The 19,289-nt window shown below is 43.3% G+C and overlaps 1 protein-coding gene across 1 annotated transcript in view; it reads right to left on the bottom strand.

Annotated features, from left to right (window-relative positions):
- Positions 1-2,543: 2,543 nt before the first annotated feature.
- LOC135078366 (SLIT-ROBO Rho GTPase-activating protein 3-like) overlaps positions 2,544-19,289 on the bottom strand; it is a 38,806-nt gene continuing 22,060 nt past the window's right edge. Inside the window, exons 4-13 of the mRNA XM_063972963.1 lie at positions 18,639-18,835; positions 16,705-16,833; positions 15,786-16,190; positions 14,494-14,619; positions 13,602-13,877; positions 11,777-11,860; positions 10,155-10,552; positions 5,765-5,844; positions 5,102-5,165; positions 2,544-4,601 (exon numbers count right to left, since the gene is read on the bottom strand). Coding sequence (XP_063829033.1) covers positions 4,532-4,601; positions 5,102-5,165; positions 5,765-5,844; positions 10,155-10,552; positions 11,777-11,860; positions 13,602-13,877; positions 14,494-14,619; positions 15,786-16,190; positions 16,705-16,833; positions 18,639-18,835 — 1,829 coding nt within the window. The 3' untranslated portion in view covers positions 2,544-4,531. The remainder of the gene's footprint in view (positions 4,602-5,101; positions 5,166-5,764; positions 5,845-10,154; positions 10,553-11,776; positions 11,861-13,601; positions 13,878-14,493; positions 14,620-15,785; positions 16,191-16,704; positions 16,834-18,638; positions 18,836-19,289) is intronic.

Here is a 19,289-nt window from a genome sequence, read left to right as displayed (position 1 = left end):
CTCATTTCAGTGGGAAAAGCCGAAAGAGCGGAATCGCCGTCGGAGCCGCTCGCGCTAGCAGGCGTCGGAGGGGCGCGGCGCGGGCGCGAGCGGCGGCGCGGGCGCGGCGCGCGGCTGCGCGTGCGGCGTGGGCCGGCGCAGCAGCGCGGGCTTGGCGGCCAGCGCGGGCTTCAGCGAGCCGCCCGTGAGCGTGAGCTCCGCGAACTTGGCCGCCACGCGCGCCGTGTTGCGCGCCGGCACCGGGCTGCCCTCCGCGCTCGCCGCGCCCGCCGCCTCGCTCGCTTCTGGGGCCTCCGCCGCCGCCGCCGCCGCCGCCGCGTCGGGCGCGGGCTCGCCGTCGGCGCCCTCGGACCTCCTAGAAATCCGATCGACGCGATTAGTTCGTTCTTCTTAGCGGGTGCCGTTCGAGATCGCCGATCGTACTAGATGGGCGTCTTAAAGGCCATCTTCTATCAACGGGAGCGCGTGGTAAGTAACTTGCTTCTGAATGTATGTAACTTCCTACTTTTTTATATTTTTTTATATTTTTAAACCGGCAGACAGTGGTGAGTTGGTGACTGAGTTTGATGCGGCGCTTCTTCTCAGCACTTGCCAAATGTTTGTCTCGAAGCGCTGGTAGGGCAAAAAAAGAATGAGACATGTATAGGCTCCTTAAGAGCATTTGACGATTTGCAAGAACTAATTTAATTAGTCTAAACAAATAAAGATAATTTTGATTTTGATTTTGTACTCACTTGGAGTTGGGTCTCTTCTTGAGCGTGTCGCGATTGTGCAGAAAAGTGTCGGCGGAGTCTGCGGCGGCGTCCTGCGCGGGCTCGGCGGGCGCGATGGGCGCGGTCGCGGGCTCGAGCTCGGGCGCGGGCGCGGCGTCGGCGGGCGTGGGCGTGGCGGCGGGCGCGGGCCGCAGCGGCAGGTCCAGCACCAGGTCCGGCGTGCTCTCCGCTAATCTTCTGGCGAAAAAACGATCGGTGAGTGATTTTTGGAAAAACCGGGCGTCGGATGTACTTTTTGCTCCGTGTTAGTCAGAAAGGGAGAAAGTTAGATATTTTACATAACGAGCGATGTGAACGAACGATTTTTAGTGACGACCGCGACGAAGGTGAACCGGGACCCGGTCCCGATCCACCGTGTGACATCGTCGTCCCTCAGAAGCGCGACAGAGGACAGAGCATAAATAAAATGGTACCTGCATTGGGGGGCCGAGGTGGAGGGCGCGGCGGCGGGCGCGGCGCGCGCGGGCGGCGGCGGCGCCACCTGCAACACACGGGCAGCACTCGAGCGGACGTCTCAACGCAGCGGGCTCAAGTGGAACTGAACTCTATCATCGTACTCGTGTGTCCAAACGGAGGACAGATGTAAGTTAGTAATGACGGTACTATTACGTAATTTACATTACGCGCTATGATTTATTTAAGTTCCCTCAAAGACCCTTGATTTTAAGATTTCAGCAAAAGCTTATTCACTTTACTACATTACGTATGCTGCGTACGCAGCCTATTTCGAAAAGTACTTTCGGTACGTGATGTGTCACGTGACAAAGTGAATATTAATCTTCCTAGTCTGTTTACATACCCGTAACGAATAATGTAGGTAAACAAATAATATAATTAATATTTGCAAAACCTACAAAGCTCACTTGGGTTATTTCTAGGTAAAATAATGATGAGCGAGTTGATCATAAAATAAAAATACTATAAATAAAACAGTCTCAATCCCTTTACTCGTTGATCGTGAAGTATTATTTATTTATTGAGGCATACCAACAACATTGTTCCAAAATTGTTTATGCTGATTTCTTTCCTGTATTATCCTTTTCATATAACTTTATGATTTGGGAAGATCTAGTCGTAATGGGAAGTAGCCTCCTAATAGCCTTCGTACATCACTTATACAGGGTGGAATATTGTAATGCCACCTAGAGGGAAAGTACTCTTAATACTGTAGATAGAAAATTTTACTCAAAAAAAACATTCCTTTATTTTTGAAAAGAACTGCATACAAAATTATAAGATTTTTTTCGAAAATTCACAAACATTCTCGTACCTTACAATTTTCTGTAAAATAATTAAAATAATTTATGATGTCATGGTTTTTCCTTTTATTTTTGATTTATCAAGTTTGTTAGAGAGATTTCATCCTTATACTTAACCCCAATGATCGATGCAATAAAAATACAGGGTGTAATTTTTAACAGATTTTAGTAGGTTTAATTCGTGGGTATGGCAAGGAAATTTTTGAAAATCTTTGAATGCAGTTCCATTTCTTTTCAAAAATAAAGGAATGTTTTCTTTAAGTAAAATTTTCTATCTACAGTATTAAAAGTACTTTCCCTTCAGGTGGCATTACAAAATTCCACCCTGTAAAATTTTCAATTATTTTTTGTTTTCATTTTCTTATTTGAAGCATAGCAGCAATGACAATAAAAAACTTTTAAGAAGTGGCGTTAAAAACAACTGCAAGTAAAATTATGCATATTTTTACGATACTCCCCCCCACCCTGCATCAGCACACACACAATAGAAGCTCAAATTAAACAAAACATGCACAAGTGAAATAGTTTATTGACATTATCACAAACGAACAAGCACCTCCCACCTCTCTGGCAGTCCTAGTCCTTAATTATGTTAGTATAACTCAGTCTTCATATTATAGGCAATGAGCCACAGGAATTTAACGCTAAACATACCACATCACATCCGTCAATCAATAATACTCGTTATATCGACAAGGCCGACATTTTTGAAACATGAACAGTCCGTCCGTCCATACGTTCAAAACTTAAATCAATCCTCACACTAGTATACAAAGTTTGTTTAAAACTATTTACGTTTCATTAACGTTATTTTCCTGTGACACTACATTAAAATGGCATTCCACAGTTGACAAAGCGCTACTTAAAAATAATCTCATAATCTGCCTTCGCCACGTATGAAATGTTTCACATCGAATACGTATTAAAGCAAGCACATAATATTCGAAACAAGCTCTCACAAATACTCGTGAGCGCCGGTGGCAAACTACGTGTTAGTGCAAAACGAAACTCCAAGCGCTATTTGAAGTACCGCCGTAGCGCGACCAACACGTTAGAGCAGTGGTTCCCAACCTTTTCTAGACCATTAAAAAATCCATTAAATAAAGTGAAACCAAAAACTTATTATTTAAAAAGAAGACAATTTTATTTAGAAAATCAAATACGATACTAAATTTTTCTAGTACCTTCGTATTAATTTTAATTTTTGAGCTCTCATTCTTCTGTACAGGTTCGGTAATAGCTTATTACTTAAACCCTCTCATGACACGCGAATGTCTATCGCTCGCGAAATTTAAAATCCTTGGCGGACCACATTTCCGTCCTTGGCGAACCACTGGTTGGTAACCCCTGCGTTAGAGGAACGTACGGGCTGCGGTGGCGGACACGCGGACTTTGAATTCATCACCACCGCAGGCCGCACCTGGCGTGAGTGATCACAAACAAGTGCCTTGGTCGTAATGCCGGGGCTCGTAATAACAGTCACGTAAACAAAACAGATCACATGGCTCCGAACTTCGAAACACAAATGAATATCATTCTGAATATTATAATTATTAAGTATTATGCGACGGGAATAATAATGATAATAATAATCCAGGAACGATCTAGTCTGCTGTTAATCAAAGCGATATGTCACTGCGCTCCTCGATGTGATCAAAATGAAGTTTTAGCATAATACAAACTCACAAGTGGGCTCACGGGTTTGTGCGACAAAACATCACAAAATATATTTAATATAATGTGTTCAACTACCTACGTATAACTAAATGGAGTTTATATTCGTATATTACATTGAACAACCATGCATTGTGCTCACGTGACAATATAAAATACATACTATTTTATAATAAAGCTAAATCGATTGTATTAAATTAATCAGTACTGTCAATGTCGAAATACATCAAATTTACAATGAACTATCATGCAAATGATAAAGCTGTAAACATAACGGCGATGAATCGATGTTATCTACACTACTTATTAGTAGATAATTAGAATTAACTCTAATAACGATAACAAACAAAACATGTTTACTTATTCCTTAAGTAAATAACATAGTATATCACGTTTCACCTATCATAGTCAGTACCTGAGATACGGGAACGGCATGAGGCGGTGATTTTGTGACAGTCAAACTTTGGATTTGTATGCCCTGTCACGTCATAATATTTTATGTCGATGTCATCCCTCCCGTGCCGCTGCCATGCCTCAGGCACTGACTTATATTGATATGAGTTAAGCTGACCTAAAAATATCAGTCGGAATAATTTTACATCTTTCACAGGAGGATCATGCGCCTAAATACAACAAATTAACGGCAATATTAAACGAAAAGCAACAAAAAAAAACGTCAAAAAATTATTGAAATCAGTCTACGTCACATCTTCCCGTCACCGACAGTAAACAATATCCTAGGGTGTGTAATGAATGCGACGGGTAAATGCAATAAAGGTCACTGTTGTACAGTGTACAGGCTAATGTGTGTGACGGTGTGCGGTGTCAGACGGAGGTCTCTAGGAGCGCGCTCACTACCTGTGCCGCCGACTGCCGCCGCTCCACGCTGGCCGACCTACAGACAAGTATTGTTCCCGTTACACGTGCATTCGATCCAACAATGGGGCCATTCATTTATTGCGTAAGACTATTTTCACTAGTATTTGACCCCCTTCCCCTCTATCGGTCAGTCACAACTGACCGAATCTCGGGTCATGAGCTTTCGCTCGATACCCGCACCAGCCAATAGCTGAAGAACCTCGACCGACCCTCTATGATAACTGATAAGAAAAAATAAGAGCAGACCGACCCCCTCCCCCCCCCCCCCTGTTTAATATTTATAACGCAAGAATCTGAAAGAAAACGTTTGACGACTAGCACATAAGCGAGAAATTCCAGGGAGGCACGTAGGAACTATCGAAATTTTCTTCCACCCCCTTGTAAGAAAACATAAGACATGGTCGACCCTCCCCTCCCCTAAATCGTCTTAGGTAGTAAATGAATGGCCCCATGAAAGTTTCAAACGGTTAAACAAATAAGTATAGACTTTATTTAGAACAGAATTTAGACACTTACCGGTAGTTTCCCGTTGAGTTCGAATCTTGCCAATCCCCACTCTCGCCGTCTTCGCTCAGTTCATCTGGAAACGTACAGCGAGCTGTATAGTGATTCTATTTGTAGGTATGACCACAGAATAATAATAAGTACTACGTACAGAAGTTTTACTTCGTGAAGGTATTTAAAAAAAGTGTATGCTCAATGTCGTTAACACTATGGTGTAATTTAGCCTGTCTCAAGAGTCAAGCACCATTTTGTTGACAAACGTCAGTGATCGGCACTGCGCCGAAGCTATAGGGCTGACTTCGGTAAAATGATGTGACGTGAGGTGCCAAACTGCGGAAAATGGCGGAGGAAATACATGAATTATCATGAATAATATTAACTACTTATTTACCTCTCAGTGTCTTGAGGTAACTTAAAAAAGTACAATCTGTGTTTTTATTATTATTTAGGCAGTTAAATACTGCACAGTATTTAGTACACCATTTTCTTAATTTTCTTCCATCATACACAAGAATACGCGTGCGTGAGTCAATGTTCGCTCGTATGTGAGGCCTTGTCGAATAGTATCCTGTAGGTGGGCCATCGTGCGTGTTTTGTTTACGATGTAAACTCGCGGAGATGAACAGGCCCGGTATGACTCGACTCGGTAGGATAAGCAACGATATGATTGTTTACCGTCGTCTTCGTCGTAGAGCGAGAGGTCGTCACGCGCGTCCGGCTCGTCCGCGGCCGGCTCCAGCTCCTCGACGCTGGACCTGCGAAACGTGTATCATAATCATTCGACCGCTCGGCAAATGTTTCGGGTTTGAAACTAATACGACGGCCGTTCAAATTGATATTGAATGAAACCACAAGGGTGCGTCCATTAATTACGTCAGACAATTTTTTCAATTTTTTAATCCCCCGCCCCCCTTGGTGAGATTTCATGAGATTTTGCCAGATCTCCTCCCTCACCCCTTAATCTCACGTGAGATTTTCCAAAATGCCTATTTGCAATGTAAATGAGATAATCCATGCTTCGAAAATATTAGATTTTATAAAAAAAACCCGACCTGCGAAAAAAGTTTACTTTTAGTACAATTTTTAACTATCAGTTTACATTTTGTTATTATTTAAGCATTGGTAGCAAACTGCGGATCTAAAAACTAGAGATGAAACGGATATCCGGTAACTATCCGGTAGGCCGGATATCCGGCCTAAATTTACTATCCGGCCGGATACCGAATATTAAAAAACTACGACAATTTCCTTTCAAAAAACTTATTTCTTTTTCAGGGTTATTCACTGTAATGACAATTTTTAATACTAAATAAATAAATATCTGTTAATGTCGAAATATAGACACCACTAAATTTTTATCACCGAAAAAATTTTAACAGGTTATGTAGAAACGTGTGAAAAATTTAAAGCAAAAGAAAAAGAAATGTTTTTCATAAAGTTAATTTTTTTATTAAATTTTCTTTAGTCCGTATTTTACGCGTCACAGCTGGGTCACTCCGCTGCTCGCTAGTCGTACGCGCTCGCACGTTGCATCGATCTGTCTGTCTCGCTCACGCCTCGAACACGCTTCCAGGTGCTTCCAGTGTTATTATTACATACTTAGCTAACTTAGACCATTTTGAATTCTAATAAGTGTTACATTATCGTACATTAATAGTGCTAGCGACGCGTGTGTCAATAAACTACCAATTTTAGGAGGATATTTTGAGTCACTTTATTTTACTTTTTTTTTTTGCACAAATGGGATCAGTATCAATAACTCATTACCCAGATTTTTTTTTCCGGTGATTAAAATTTAGTGGTGGATAATTAAAATGGGCGATCTTTTTTTCACTGATGGTCTGATGACATGATGCAATGAGGGCTATCGTTTTTATACTTAACAGTTGGCACCCCTGGCGATTGACAGGACCTTACTCTACAGTGGCGCCATCTTGATGAGTGCAAATGCGATAGTCCTCCTACCACTTTCGCGCTCACCAGTTGGCGCCACTGTCTTCGCTACTAGCAAGTGACAGGACCTTACTCTACAGTGGCGCCAACTGGTGAGCGCTAAAACGATAGCCCTCATTCAGTCAGATTACGTAGCAAGTGAACTATGTAATTTAATTTTCCCTATTCAACCACACACTCACGATGGCAACTGAAATCACCCGAATTAATTTGCCCCCTAGACAAGTGGCAAAATCTGAGATTCTATTCGGACGGATTCGATTTACGAAAACTGACAAGTCTAGTCTACTCTAATACCACTGATCGCGTTCAAAGCACCTGTGCGGCGCTCAACTCGTCACGACATACAACGAGACAGACAATGGGCCAACTATCCGGCCGCCGGATATCCGGTATCCGGCCAAACCACTATCCGTTTCATCTCTACTAAAAACTGGGCCTGTGTTCACAAATGCAAACGGCGGATTTATCTCTGTTTGTTGTGGAAAAAAATTACGTGATATTTCTCGACACCCCCCCTCTCCCCCACGTGAGAGTGAGGTTTTTCCCCCTAAAAGTGTCACGTAATGAGGGCTATCGTTTTAGCGCTCACCAGTTAGCGCACTGTAGAGTAAGGTCCTGTCACTTGCTAGTAGCGAAGACAGTGGCACCAACTGGTGAGCGCTTAAGTGGTAGGAGGACTATCGCATTTGCACTCATCAAGATGGCGTTTCTGTAGAGTAAGGTCCTGTCAATCGCCAGGGGTGCCAACTGTTAAGAGCGTTTACGCGAAGCGCGGCGTTTCAAGGGGCAACATTGGAAATGATTCGCGAGCGGCGTTTTTTAATAGTTTTCAAATGTTTATAGCAAAACAATAACAATGAATTATACAGGGTGTTTGGCGCATCGTGTGCCAAAATGATTTGGCGGATAGAATGGGTCATTTCCTATATTTTCAGCCCCCATAACACGTTCCATGCCAGGCGGCTACTTTTATATTAATTTTTTTAGTAATTTCACCAAAATACCCAAATCGCATCATTTAATTTCGATTTAAAAAAAAACTACTAGGCGTAGCCTCAAAGTAAATATTTTGTTTTGACGTGCATTGATGTAGGGTTGCATCAAATCTAAATTTACTGGCAAATATCATCTAGTTTTTTTTTAATTCAGCTTTGTAGTTTTCCGAAAAGTTAAAAATGGACTGAACATTTAAGTTTACATGGCTATAAAAAAATAAATAAAAGAGATAGCGATCTTCGGATTTTATCAAAACTTCTCTAGTCTATCCCCATTCAAACGGTATACTAATCTTATTTAAATAATAACAATAACTTCACAAATTCCTTAAATTAGTGCATTGACTCTACTCGGACTGATTTGCGAAATTTGTGTTTATAGCCCCTTTTTGTGTGAATAGCACGTTATTAAACACCTAACAGGTAAAAATTATTTATCTTATGCAATGTAAAAACCTTTTCCCTATCGTTTTTCAATGTGGATTTCTTGAATTTAAAGACGAAAATAATTATTTTGATCGTTTATTAATTATTACAAATTTAGTTCAAAATGACCGCCTCGGCAACGTATACACTCACGACATCTTCTTCTAATTTCGACTGTTGTCGTATGCAGCCACATTTCTCTTTTTATTACTACAAAGGCGTTTTTTATTCATTGTTGTAGTTCTTCTATTGTTTGAATCCGTTACGTACACCAGTTCTTTAGCTCGTCCCCAGACGTAAAAATCTAACGGAATTAGGTCTGGGGAATGTGCAGGCCACTGTATAGGGCCATCTCTTCTAATCCACGAGTAGAAAACGTCTTTGTAGTAATAAAAAGAGAAATGTGGCTGCATACGACAATAGTCAAAATTAGAAGAAGTTGTCGTGAGTGTATACGTTGTCGAGGCGGTCATTTTGAACTAAATTTGTAATAATTAATAAACGATCAAAATAATTATTTTCGTCTTTAAATTCAAGAAATCCACATTGAAAAACGATAGGGAAAAGGTTTTTACATTGCATAAGATAAATAATTTTTACCTGTTAGGTGTTTAATAACGTGCTATTCACGCAAAAAGGGGCTATAAACACAAATTTCGCAAATCAGTCCGAGTAGAGTCAATGCACTAATTTAAGGAATTTGTGAAGTTATTGTTATTATTTAAATAAGATTAGTATACCGTTTGAATGGGGATAGACTAGAGAAGTTTTGATAAAATCCGAAGATCGCTATCTCTTTTATTTATTTTTTTATAGCCATGTAAACTTAAATGTTCAGTCCATTTTTAACTTTTCGGAAAACTTCAAAGCTGAATTAAAAAAAAACTAGATGATATTTGCCAGTAAATTTAGATTTGATGCAACCCTACATCAATGCACGTCAAAACAAAATATTTACTTTGAGGCTACGCCTAGTACTTTTTTTTTAAATCGAAATTAAATGATGCGATTTGGGTATTTTGGTGAAATTACTAAAAAAATTAATATAAAAGTAGCCGCCTGGCAAGGAACGTGTTATAAGGGCTGAAAATATAGGAAATGACCCATTCTATCTGCCAAATCATTTTGGCACACGATGCGCCAAACACCCTGTATATCGTTTCAAAGTAAATATTTTAAAGAAGATGCTGTTTTATTATATTAAGCTATTTTTATGTTGAATTAAAGACGAATAATGGTGTAAAAATCACTTTGATTTTTGGGTATTTCACGTTCTTTGAATTTGTGATTTCTTATTGTAAAATGCTTAAATCTAAGAATTTTCTCAACTAACTATTTGCCTAAGGACCTATGCTATAATATATAAATGTTTGTTATATCGTTTTCACAGAATTTTTATAAAAATTTCAGCTTGTAAACTGACGCTAAAGTGGAAATTTGAAAACCTGTGTGGACTTATCTTGATAGAATTCTTAAATACTATACTAATTGAAATATTTTCTCAATTAACTATTTAGACGACAAAATTGCCTAATTATTTATGCCTATAACATATTTGTAATGTAACTGGTTAATGATTGTGACGGGTTGAAAAAGTACTGTTTTTGCGCCAAACGGCGTAAACGCTCTTAAGCATAAAAACGATAGCCCTCATCAATGGCCGCCCCCCAAGCGGGGAGGGTACGTACGCGCGCACGTAGAGCGCGTGCGGGTGCAGGTGCTGCGGGAACACGGCGGCGTGGTGCTGGATGGTGCGCTTGACGAGCTCGTTCAGCAGGTTCTGCGCCGCCACCTGCGCGCCGCCCTCGCCCCAGGCGGCCAGCAGCGTGGGCCCCAGGCAGATGGCCAGGTTCCACGCGTCCATCATGTTGCGGTCCGCGTGCTCGGCCAGGTGCGCCAGGAAGGCGAACAGGTAGCGCAGCACGAGCACGGCCGGCGCCGGCAGCGCGGCCAGCACGTCGCGCAGGCGGCGCACGAAGTCGGCGTCGTCCGGCAGCGCCGCCACGCGCAGCAGCACCTCCTGCAGCTGCGGCGGCAGCAGCGGCGGCCGCAGCTCGCGCAGGTACATCTTCAGCAGCCCGCACACCTGCGCCGCGAACACAAATGAGCGCGGTGTCTCGAGACGAAAGTCTTCGAGCAGTGTGTGTTGCCAGTGTTGATTTATTTTAATTTATTTTTTTTAATTTTCTTTATTAGGAAAACATACAGCTTATATTATGATACATGTACAATAAAAATAATAAGTCTTACACAAGCCTATGAGTTTTCACTGATAATTTAAAATTGAAAAGACAGATTCACAATACTTAATTATCTAACTTAAACATTTATAAACCATGCGCAAATCTTATTTGTACGGTGTATTATCTTATTTATACACATTTTATGCCTTTATTAGACCACGGAACCGCATAGGCCTCTCGTGAAATATGTCAACGTGACCATAATCACTGTCATACTTTTTACAGGCTCTAATGACAAAACAGTTATTTCTATAATTAGTCCTACATAGTGGCGTCATAAAAGTTTTTCCGTGTCTTGCGTTAGGTCTAGAACACCTGAAAGACAACTTACTCAATAAATAGGGCGAGTCAACAATACTATTTATGATTTTATATAAAAGAAATTGATTTATGGATCTGAAACGTGGTCGCTCACTACGGGCCTTATGAGAAGGCTCAAGGTCACCCAAAGGGCGATGGAGCGGGCCACGCTCGGAGTTTCCCTGCGTGATCGAATCAGAAATGAGGAGATCCGCAGGAGAACCAAAGTGACCGACGTAGCTCGCAGAATCGCCAAAACCGAGTGGCAGTGGGCGGGACACGTAGCTCGTAGAGACGATGGCCGTTGGGGCAGGAAAGTTCTCGAGTGGCGACCACGGGCTGGAAGACGTAGCGTGGGCAGGCCTCCCACTAGGTGGACCGACGATCTCGTAAAGGTCGCGGGAAGAGCCTGGATGCGGGCAGCGCAGGACCGTGCATTGTGGAAAACCTTGGAGGAGGCCTTTGTCCAGCAGTGGACGTCATTTGGCTGAAACGAACAAACGAACGAACGAAAGATAGCACAGTGAATACAAATGAGTAGGTCATCTTCATAAAAACGCACCGAGCGCGGTTTGTATATGAGCGCGCCAACACGTATGCGGCGCGCACGCAGCGTGGATTAGCCAGTCGTGGTTGCGCCGAATTTTGTCAGTGTGTGCGTGCGCGCCGCATACGTATATTGGCGCGCTCACATACGAACCGCGCTCGGTGCGTTTGACGATGACCTACTCATTTGTATTTACTCTGGTGATAGGAAACGTACTCACCGAGTTGATGTCGGACGCGTCGCGCACCGAAGCCAGGGGATCCTCGCCGCGCTCGAAGGCGGCGCGCAGCGCTTGCATCTCCACCTGCGGAAACACGATCAATTGGGATGATAATTGGGTAATGAAATCGAAATCTGGGGGCACGGCAGTGCCCCCACCAAGTCGAGCAAAAAAGCGGCACGGCCGTACCATCCTTTTCTCGAAGCAATTCAGGCCATTTTCGACCGCCTATAACTTCGTTGTGGATAAAACTAGAAGGCTGAATTTTCATTAGCTATGCAGGCATTGTAAAGACACGGTATATTTAAAATTTCATTAAATTTGAACCAGTAGTTTAAGAATTATAACGGGTCAAAGTTACTTAATTTTGTCACTCACTGACTGACTCACTGACTGACTCACTGACTCACCGATCATCAAAACTCTAAGGCACTTCTAGCAGACCTAGAAGCTTCAAATTTGGAATATAAGTAGTGTTTGGTGTATGAATCAAGGAAAAACTAAAATATTTGGGGGCACGGTAGTGCAACCGCCAAGTCGAGTAAAATTTTTCAATTTCGGTCCAGTTTTCTAGATACATAACTGCTGTCTACAAAATACAAAAAGAAATGATATTTGGGGGCACGGTAGTGCAACCGCCAAGTCGAGTAAAATTTTTCAATTTCGGTCCAGTTTTCTAGATACATAACTGCTGTCTACAAAATACAAAAAGAAATGAGATCCCATCAAAAACAATACTTGTCAAAAAAACCAAGTCTCGCAACTCAGTTGTTCTACGGTAAAAAGTTGTGAGATCCATGTAATACCAAGTCCAGGCCAGGAAATCTTTAACGTTTTACATAAATATATTGACTTGGCCATCGCATGAAAACACGTGTAAATTAAATTATTTAGTGCGATGGCCAAGTCAATAATTTATGTAAAACGTTAAAGATTTCCTGGCCTGGACTTGGTATTACATGGATCTCACAACTTTTTACCGTAGAACAACTGAGTTGCGAGACTTGGTTTTTTTGACAAGTATTGTTTTTGATGGGATTCTATTTAGTCCGACAGACAGATAAAAAAAATTTAATACTTTTTTTAATTATTTTTTTTCATAATCTAATTCATTACAGTATTATATCGAGTTGAAATGTCGCGGGACGTCACTTTTGAGTAAAAAATCCACTGAAAAGTGACGTGACGCGACATTTAAACTCGATGTAGTACTGTTATTATTTAATTATGTAAGAAAATAAAAAATACGAGTGTAATATAATAAATAAATACTTAAAATGTTGTCATCTAGCCTATTGAAAGTTCGAGACGAGTTCGCACAACGACCTCGAGCGTCATCATTATCATCGTTTCAGTAACAAGAGGTCCACCGCTGAACGTAGACCTCCCCCAACGATTTCCACATCGCTACCTTCACGAGGTCGTGATATAACATTATTTAAACTTTTTCGACTCCCACTCCAGCGGCGCTTAAAAAGTACTGTTGACTATTAAGTTTTTACTTGTAAATTCTATAAATGTCTGCTATGGCATTATGGTCTATTTGCATTTTAACTTCCATTTGCGATTACCTATAAATGGCTAAGCAGATACATAATTTAAGGTCCGATTATTTGTATTGTATTGTTGTTGGTTTTCCTAATAAAATAAAATAAAATAAATAAAATAAATAAAATAAATAAAATAAATAAAATAAATAAAATAAATAAAATAAATAAAATAAATAAAATAAATAAAATAAATAAAATAAATAAAATAAATAAAATAAATAAAATAAATAAAATAAATTAAATAAATAAAATAAATGTAATGTAATGATCGTGACCTGCGAGCCGGACACGCGGAACACGCCCTGGTGGTTGAGGCCGTAGGTGGCGATGACGCGCACGCAGGACGTCAGCACGAGCGGCAGGCGGTGGTCGAGCGGCGCGGCGAAGCGGCCCCGGCGCAGGCGCGCGGCGGCCCGGCGCGGCGGCGACGGCGGCGACGGCGGCGGGCCCGCGCCCGGCCCCACCGGGCCCGCCAGCCGGGCCCGCGCCGCCGCCGCCTTGCTCTCCAGCCGCGCCAGCCGCCCCGCGCACGACACGTACGCGCGGAACTTCTGCAATGCACACCGAACGATCAGTGTGAGGCCGGGTTCCCACTGCCAATGTCCATGTCCATGTACCAGCGTCGTGGCATTATCTACTGAGATGCTACGACACCATGCTGAGTGGATACCTTTTCAGTATCATTGTAATTACCTTCTCATTAAATAATATTAAGTATTGTAAGTGTATTGTCGATGATACTGAATAAAAATTTTTTCTTTCTTTCACTGTGCTGGACCGGCACATCTTCCGGTCCGGTAAAATCGCCGGAGGGCCTAGCGGCGGCACGAATTGTATGAAGCCGTTCACGTTATCCCGGATCCGGCTTTTTCGCCGAGCCCGGCCTTTTTACTGAGCGTTTTGTCGCTACAAAATGCCGGCAAAATCACCGGACCGGAGTAATGTGAACGAGTTGCGGCCCACCCCGCCGCGCCCGTGCTTCCGGCCCCGCCCCGCCCGTGCTCCCCGCACTTCATTCGGCTCGGATTTCGGATCCGCTGATCCGGTGTAATGTGAACACCCTTGTCCGGTGTCCGGTTTCCGGCAGAGATGCCGGTCCAGCACAGTGGGAACCCGGCCTAACGTCTCCGGGCCGTCGGAACTCGTCGACGGGCAGCGGCGACTCACCGCGAGGTAGTAGTCCTCCTGGTCGCGGGCGGCGGCCTCGTCGGGCAGCGGCGGCAGCGCGGCGCCCGCGGCCGCGCCGGCGCCGAACAGCCCGCTCACGTCCCAGTGCGCGTCGCCGCCCTCCATCTGGGGATAACGATTCGACGATTATAAATAACTTGAAAAAATCGAACTGCCTAAGGCGGGAATTGAACCCACGACCTTCCGCTTGCCGGGCGACTGCTTCCAACTGAGCTACTTAGACACTGGATGAACCCGTCGAAATTTTCAAGTGTAATACGCTGTTACAGCCAGCGTTTGTTTCATCAATGTTAAGTATACCTACCCTACATCTAACAGAAATATTGTTGCAAATATTTTCAAGTTATTTATAATTTTCAAATTAGTTTGAGATGCGACTCTAAACGCTAAAAATTTAATAACGATTCGACGCTCGTCACTTCGCTCGAACGAGAAAACGTCATAAAATATGAACCGTCGACGAGGTCGACGCATGATCGCTTTAAAAACATTTTAACCACGATATTGCCATACTCGATCCCGCCCACAATTTTGTCTTATGTCTAGTCCCTTATTTGAAAAGAAACAAATGACACAATAATAATAAAAATAATAATAAAAATTCATTTATTTTCAAAAATACTTGTATACAGAGTTATTACCGAGTCTTCCCGGTAAGTAGTCAGAGACACTTGTATTGGGAATAACTCGCTACTTCCCATTAGGATATCTCTAATTAATTCTAGGAGTATTAGTTCACTAAGTAAGCATTTACTTTGGTATGTAAGAAAATTTACAGCAGTAAATTGTAATAAGTTATGGTAGACTTTCATGGACATCGAAAGATTTACGCTTAATGATAGTATATTAAAAAAGAAAAGAATATGATAATGCTCGTTATGTGTGGTTGTGTGTAGGAGTGTGAGTGTGTAAGTGTGAGTGTGAAGGTGTGAATGTGTAGTATATGTATTCGTTAAAGCATGAATAATATGAACTTGAACATGTTCAAATATGTGTCTTGTCACGAGTCCGTCCTGTATGCCCTACGGAGTGGGTTCCTTGGGATCAGTATAAATGTATGTACTGCATACAGGGATCGTGATGGTGAGTTTTACAGGCAGGTTTTAGTGGTGAAATTTGTTTAAATAATTCGTACTAGTAGGTTTTCCACCTCCTCATTATTAAGTGAATACAATATGGCGAGGGATCCAGTCGCTGCAAAGAAATATAAGCCTTATGACGTTCAAGCGTCTTGTACGGTACTTGTACTTTGAGCCGCGACGGGCACGGACCTGTTTGACGAGCTCGGCCTCGGCGGCGTCGAGCGTCTTGGCGCTCTCGCGGCACTCGGCGCGCAGCTGGCGCGCGCCGGCCTCCAGCTGCTGCAGGCGCAGCGCCAGCTCGGCGGCGGCGGCGGCGCAGGCGTCGTCCTCGGGCGCGGCGTCCTCCACCAGCGCGCCCATGTCGGCATCCTGCTTGTCGGGCGGCGCGCCCTGGTAGGGCAGCGGGCGCGGCAGCGCGAAGGCCTGCGCGTGCGCGTCGAGCACGCGCTGGCGGTCGGCGAGCGCGTCGAGCGCGTCGGCGGCGCCGTGCAGCGCGTGCGCCGCGTCCGCCGCCGCCACCGCGCGCGCCGTCTCGCCCGCCGCCGCCGCGCGCACCGCGCGACCCACCACCGCCTCGAACCCCACCTCCGTGCACTGCGGGCGGGAAAACTCGCGTGTTCAAACTATATTAAATATACGGAAGGCGGCTATGACGAAGACATCAGAAAAACACTTTCAGCTACGCGATTTGCAAAGAAAACACGACTGAAAATGAGAATACGTATTATAAAAACTGAAGCTCCAGTAACTTTAGTGACATAGCATACAATATTGTCATTCATCTATCAGCTAAAACCTGGTCCGTGAGCTCATAGAATCCCGTCCAATGACCCCAAGCTACCCATCCCTATCGCTCGCGCATAATAATTATGTTGATGTCGCGCTCACACACTCACTGCGGGCGCCCGTCGCACAGTCGCGACAGCAACATAATTACGCGCGAGCGATAGGGATGGGTAGCTTGGGGTCATTGGACGGGATTCTACGTGCTCACGGACCAGGCTTTAGTAAATTATTAATCGCCAAATCGTAACAAAATAATTTTGCTATTATAAAAACGTGAGGCGGCAGCGGTCAATCTGAAACGTGTACGGAAACGAAGCCCTACCAGCATGATGTCGGCGATGTCGTCGAGGTAGTAGCGCTGCAGCGTGGCGTTGGCGGCCTCGAGGCTGAGCGCGTAGTCGGCGCGCGCGCGCAGGGCCTTGGCGCGCGCCTCGCTGTAGCGGGCTCGCCTCTGGAACCACACAACATTCACACCTTATTGAACCACGCAAATTGAACTGACTTTTTTTTATCCACAACGAGGAAGCTCTTGGCCTGTATCTCACCTGATGGTAAGTGATGATCAGGCCGAAGGTGGAAGCGAGCTTCACCCGGAACCCTCAACCACAGAGGAACTGGCTATCTTACCTCTAACTGCCGAAACACAACAATGCTGTTAACATTGTTGTTATGGCGACAGACTTAGGTAAGATGGTGGTAGCTAGCCAGGCGGACCTGGAACAAGCCCTACCACCAACCAAACCGAACAGAAAATTCTGCACCCACTGGGAATCGAACCCGGGACCTCTGCGTCTGAAGCAGGTGGTCTAACCACTAGACCACAGAGGCGGTTAAACTTAACAGTCTATGAACCCAACGCCGGTAAGCAGGCCTGTTCATCTCCGCGAGTTTACATCAAAAACAAAACACGCACGATGGCCCACCTACAGGATACTATTCGACAAGGCCTCACATACGAGCGAACATTGACTCACGCACGCGTATTCTTGTGTATGATGGAAGAAAATAAAGAAAATGGTGTACTAAATACTGTGCAGTACTTAACTGCCTAAATAATAATAAAAACTAGAGTTGCCGCGAATAGTGGTTATAGCGAATAGTCGAATACCGATTAATCGCCATTCACTTTGGCGAATAGTCGAATAACTCGACATTACTATTCGACATAAAAACATTAAAATTATTTCTAATTTCTTCTAAGGTTGTGATAAAAGAAAACAATAAAGTTAAAGAAATCTGTTTCATGTTATACATACCTACATATATGTAGTAAATTTTGGGCATGTTTTAAAGAATCATCTATTGAGCAACCTACTGAAGAGCACCCCAAGAATGCCACTGCTGAAGAAATCGCCCACTACATCGCATTAGCAAAGGCTAACAGAAAAATAAACCCATATGAATCGTGGACTTTTGAGTACCAATAAGAATAGATTTCCTATATTAAGTAAGCTTGCTAAACGATACTTAATCACACCAGCAAGCTCTGTTTATTCAGAAATAATATTTTCCGAGGCAGGTTTAATTTACGAGGAAAAACCAAACCGACTTGCTCCCGAACGTGCAGAAAAAAAATTTTTCACAATCTGCCTCTGTTGGATTTTAAATATTAATCAAAAAGCCTTACTTAATTTCATGAATATGATAGGCACAGGTACATATTACAAATAATAATTGATATATTGTGTATTGTTTTATTAGGGAAAATAATAAAAATATTATTATTTTTAACTCATTAGTTTTTTTGTTCACGAAAAGTTTATTTTAGACGACTATTCGCCGAATGCCGAATAATACTAGCTATTATTCGGTATTCGACGAATAACAAAAAAATGTCGAGTAATGCCGAATACCGAATAATAGCGAGTATTCGCGGCAACTGTAATAAAAACACAGAATGTACTTTTTTAAGTTGCCTCAAGACACTGAGAGGTAAATAAGTAGTTAATATTATTCATGATAATTCATGGTAAATCATGTATTTCCTCCGCCATTTTCCGCAGTTTGGCACCTCACGTCACATCATTTTACCGAAGTCAGCCCTATAGCTTCGGCTCAGTGCCGATCACTGACGTTTGTCAACAAAATGGTGCTTGACTCTTGAGACAGGCTAAATTACACCATATTGTTAATGACATTGAGCATACTTTTTTTTAAATACCTTCGCGAAGTAAAACTTCTGTACGTAGTACTTATTATTATTCTGTGCGGTAAGTAAGGGCCCGCGACGTCGCCGGGCGAGTGTGATGAAGCTACCTTGTCTCGCTCCTTGTCCACAGCCTTGAGCTTCTTGTGTCGCGGCGGGGAGGCGGCGGCGAGGCGCGCGCGCTGCTCGGCGGCGTGGCGCAGCTTGAGCGCGGCGGCGCGCCAGTCGGCGGCGGCGGCGGCGTGCGCCTTCCCGGCGGCGCCGGCTTCCGCCAGCGCTGCGCCCACTTCCTCGTGACGCTCAGCCACTGGTGAGAAGTAAGAATCACAGTGATAAGAGTCATACCATTTACCTTCACTTCTGTTGGAATCACTGGGATCGTGTAAAATATTCATTCCCAAAAAAAAATTAAAAAATAGATAGATTTTATATTTTTAATGATGAAACATGCAAGGAGCCAAGTTTATCTAACTAAGGGCTGATTTTTCAATAGTAGGATAACTTTTAACTGAAGAATAAGTTTGGCACATTGACAATAAAATTGCATTATGGGAAATATGACAAAATGACAAGTTTATTATTCAGTTAAAAGATATCTGACGATTGAAAAATCAGCCTTAACTGACAGATTTTTGACAAGTTAAATTTGTCACGCGCGTGCATGACGGCAACCTTAATTCGCTTATTTCACGGTAGGGCCGTGTGCCCATGAAAACAGTCTACTTTCCCCGCCTCAGGTTGAACCTAGATGAAATCGCTCG

This window comes from Ostrinia nubilalis, chromosome 14 (genome assembly GCF_963855985.1).
Source record: "Ostrinia nubilalis chromosome 14, ilOstNubi1.1, whole genome shotgun sequence".
Lineage (NCBI taxonomy): Eukaryota > Metazoa > Arthropoda > Insecta > Lepidoptera > Crambidae > Ostrinia > Ostrinia nubilalis.
Note: the sequence above shows the minus strand (reverse complement) of the source record. Positions and strands in the feature narration are given on the sequence as shown.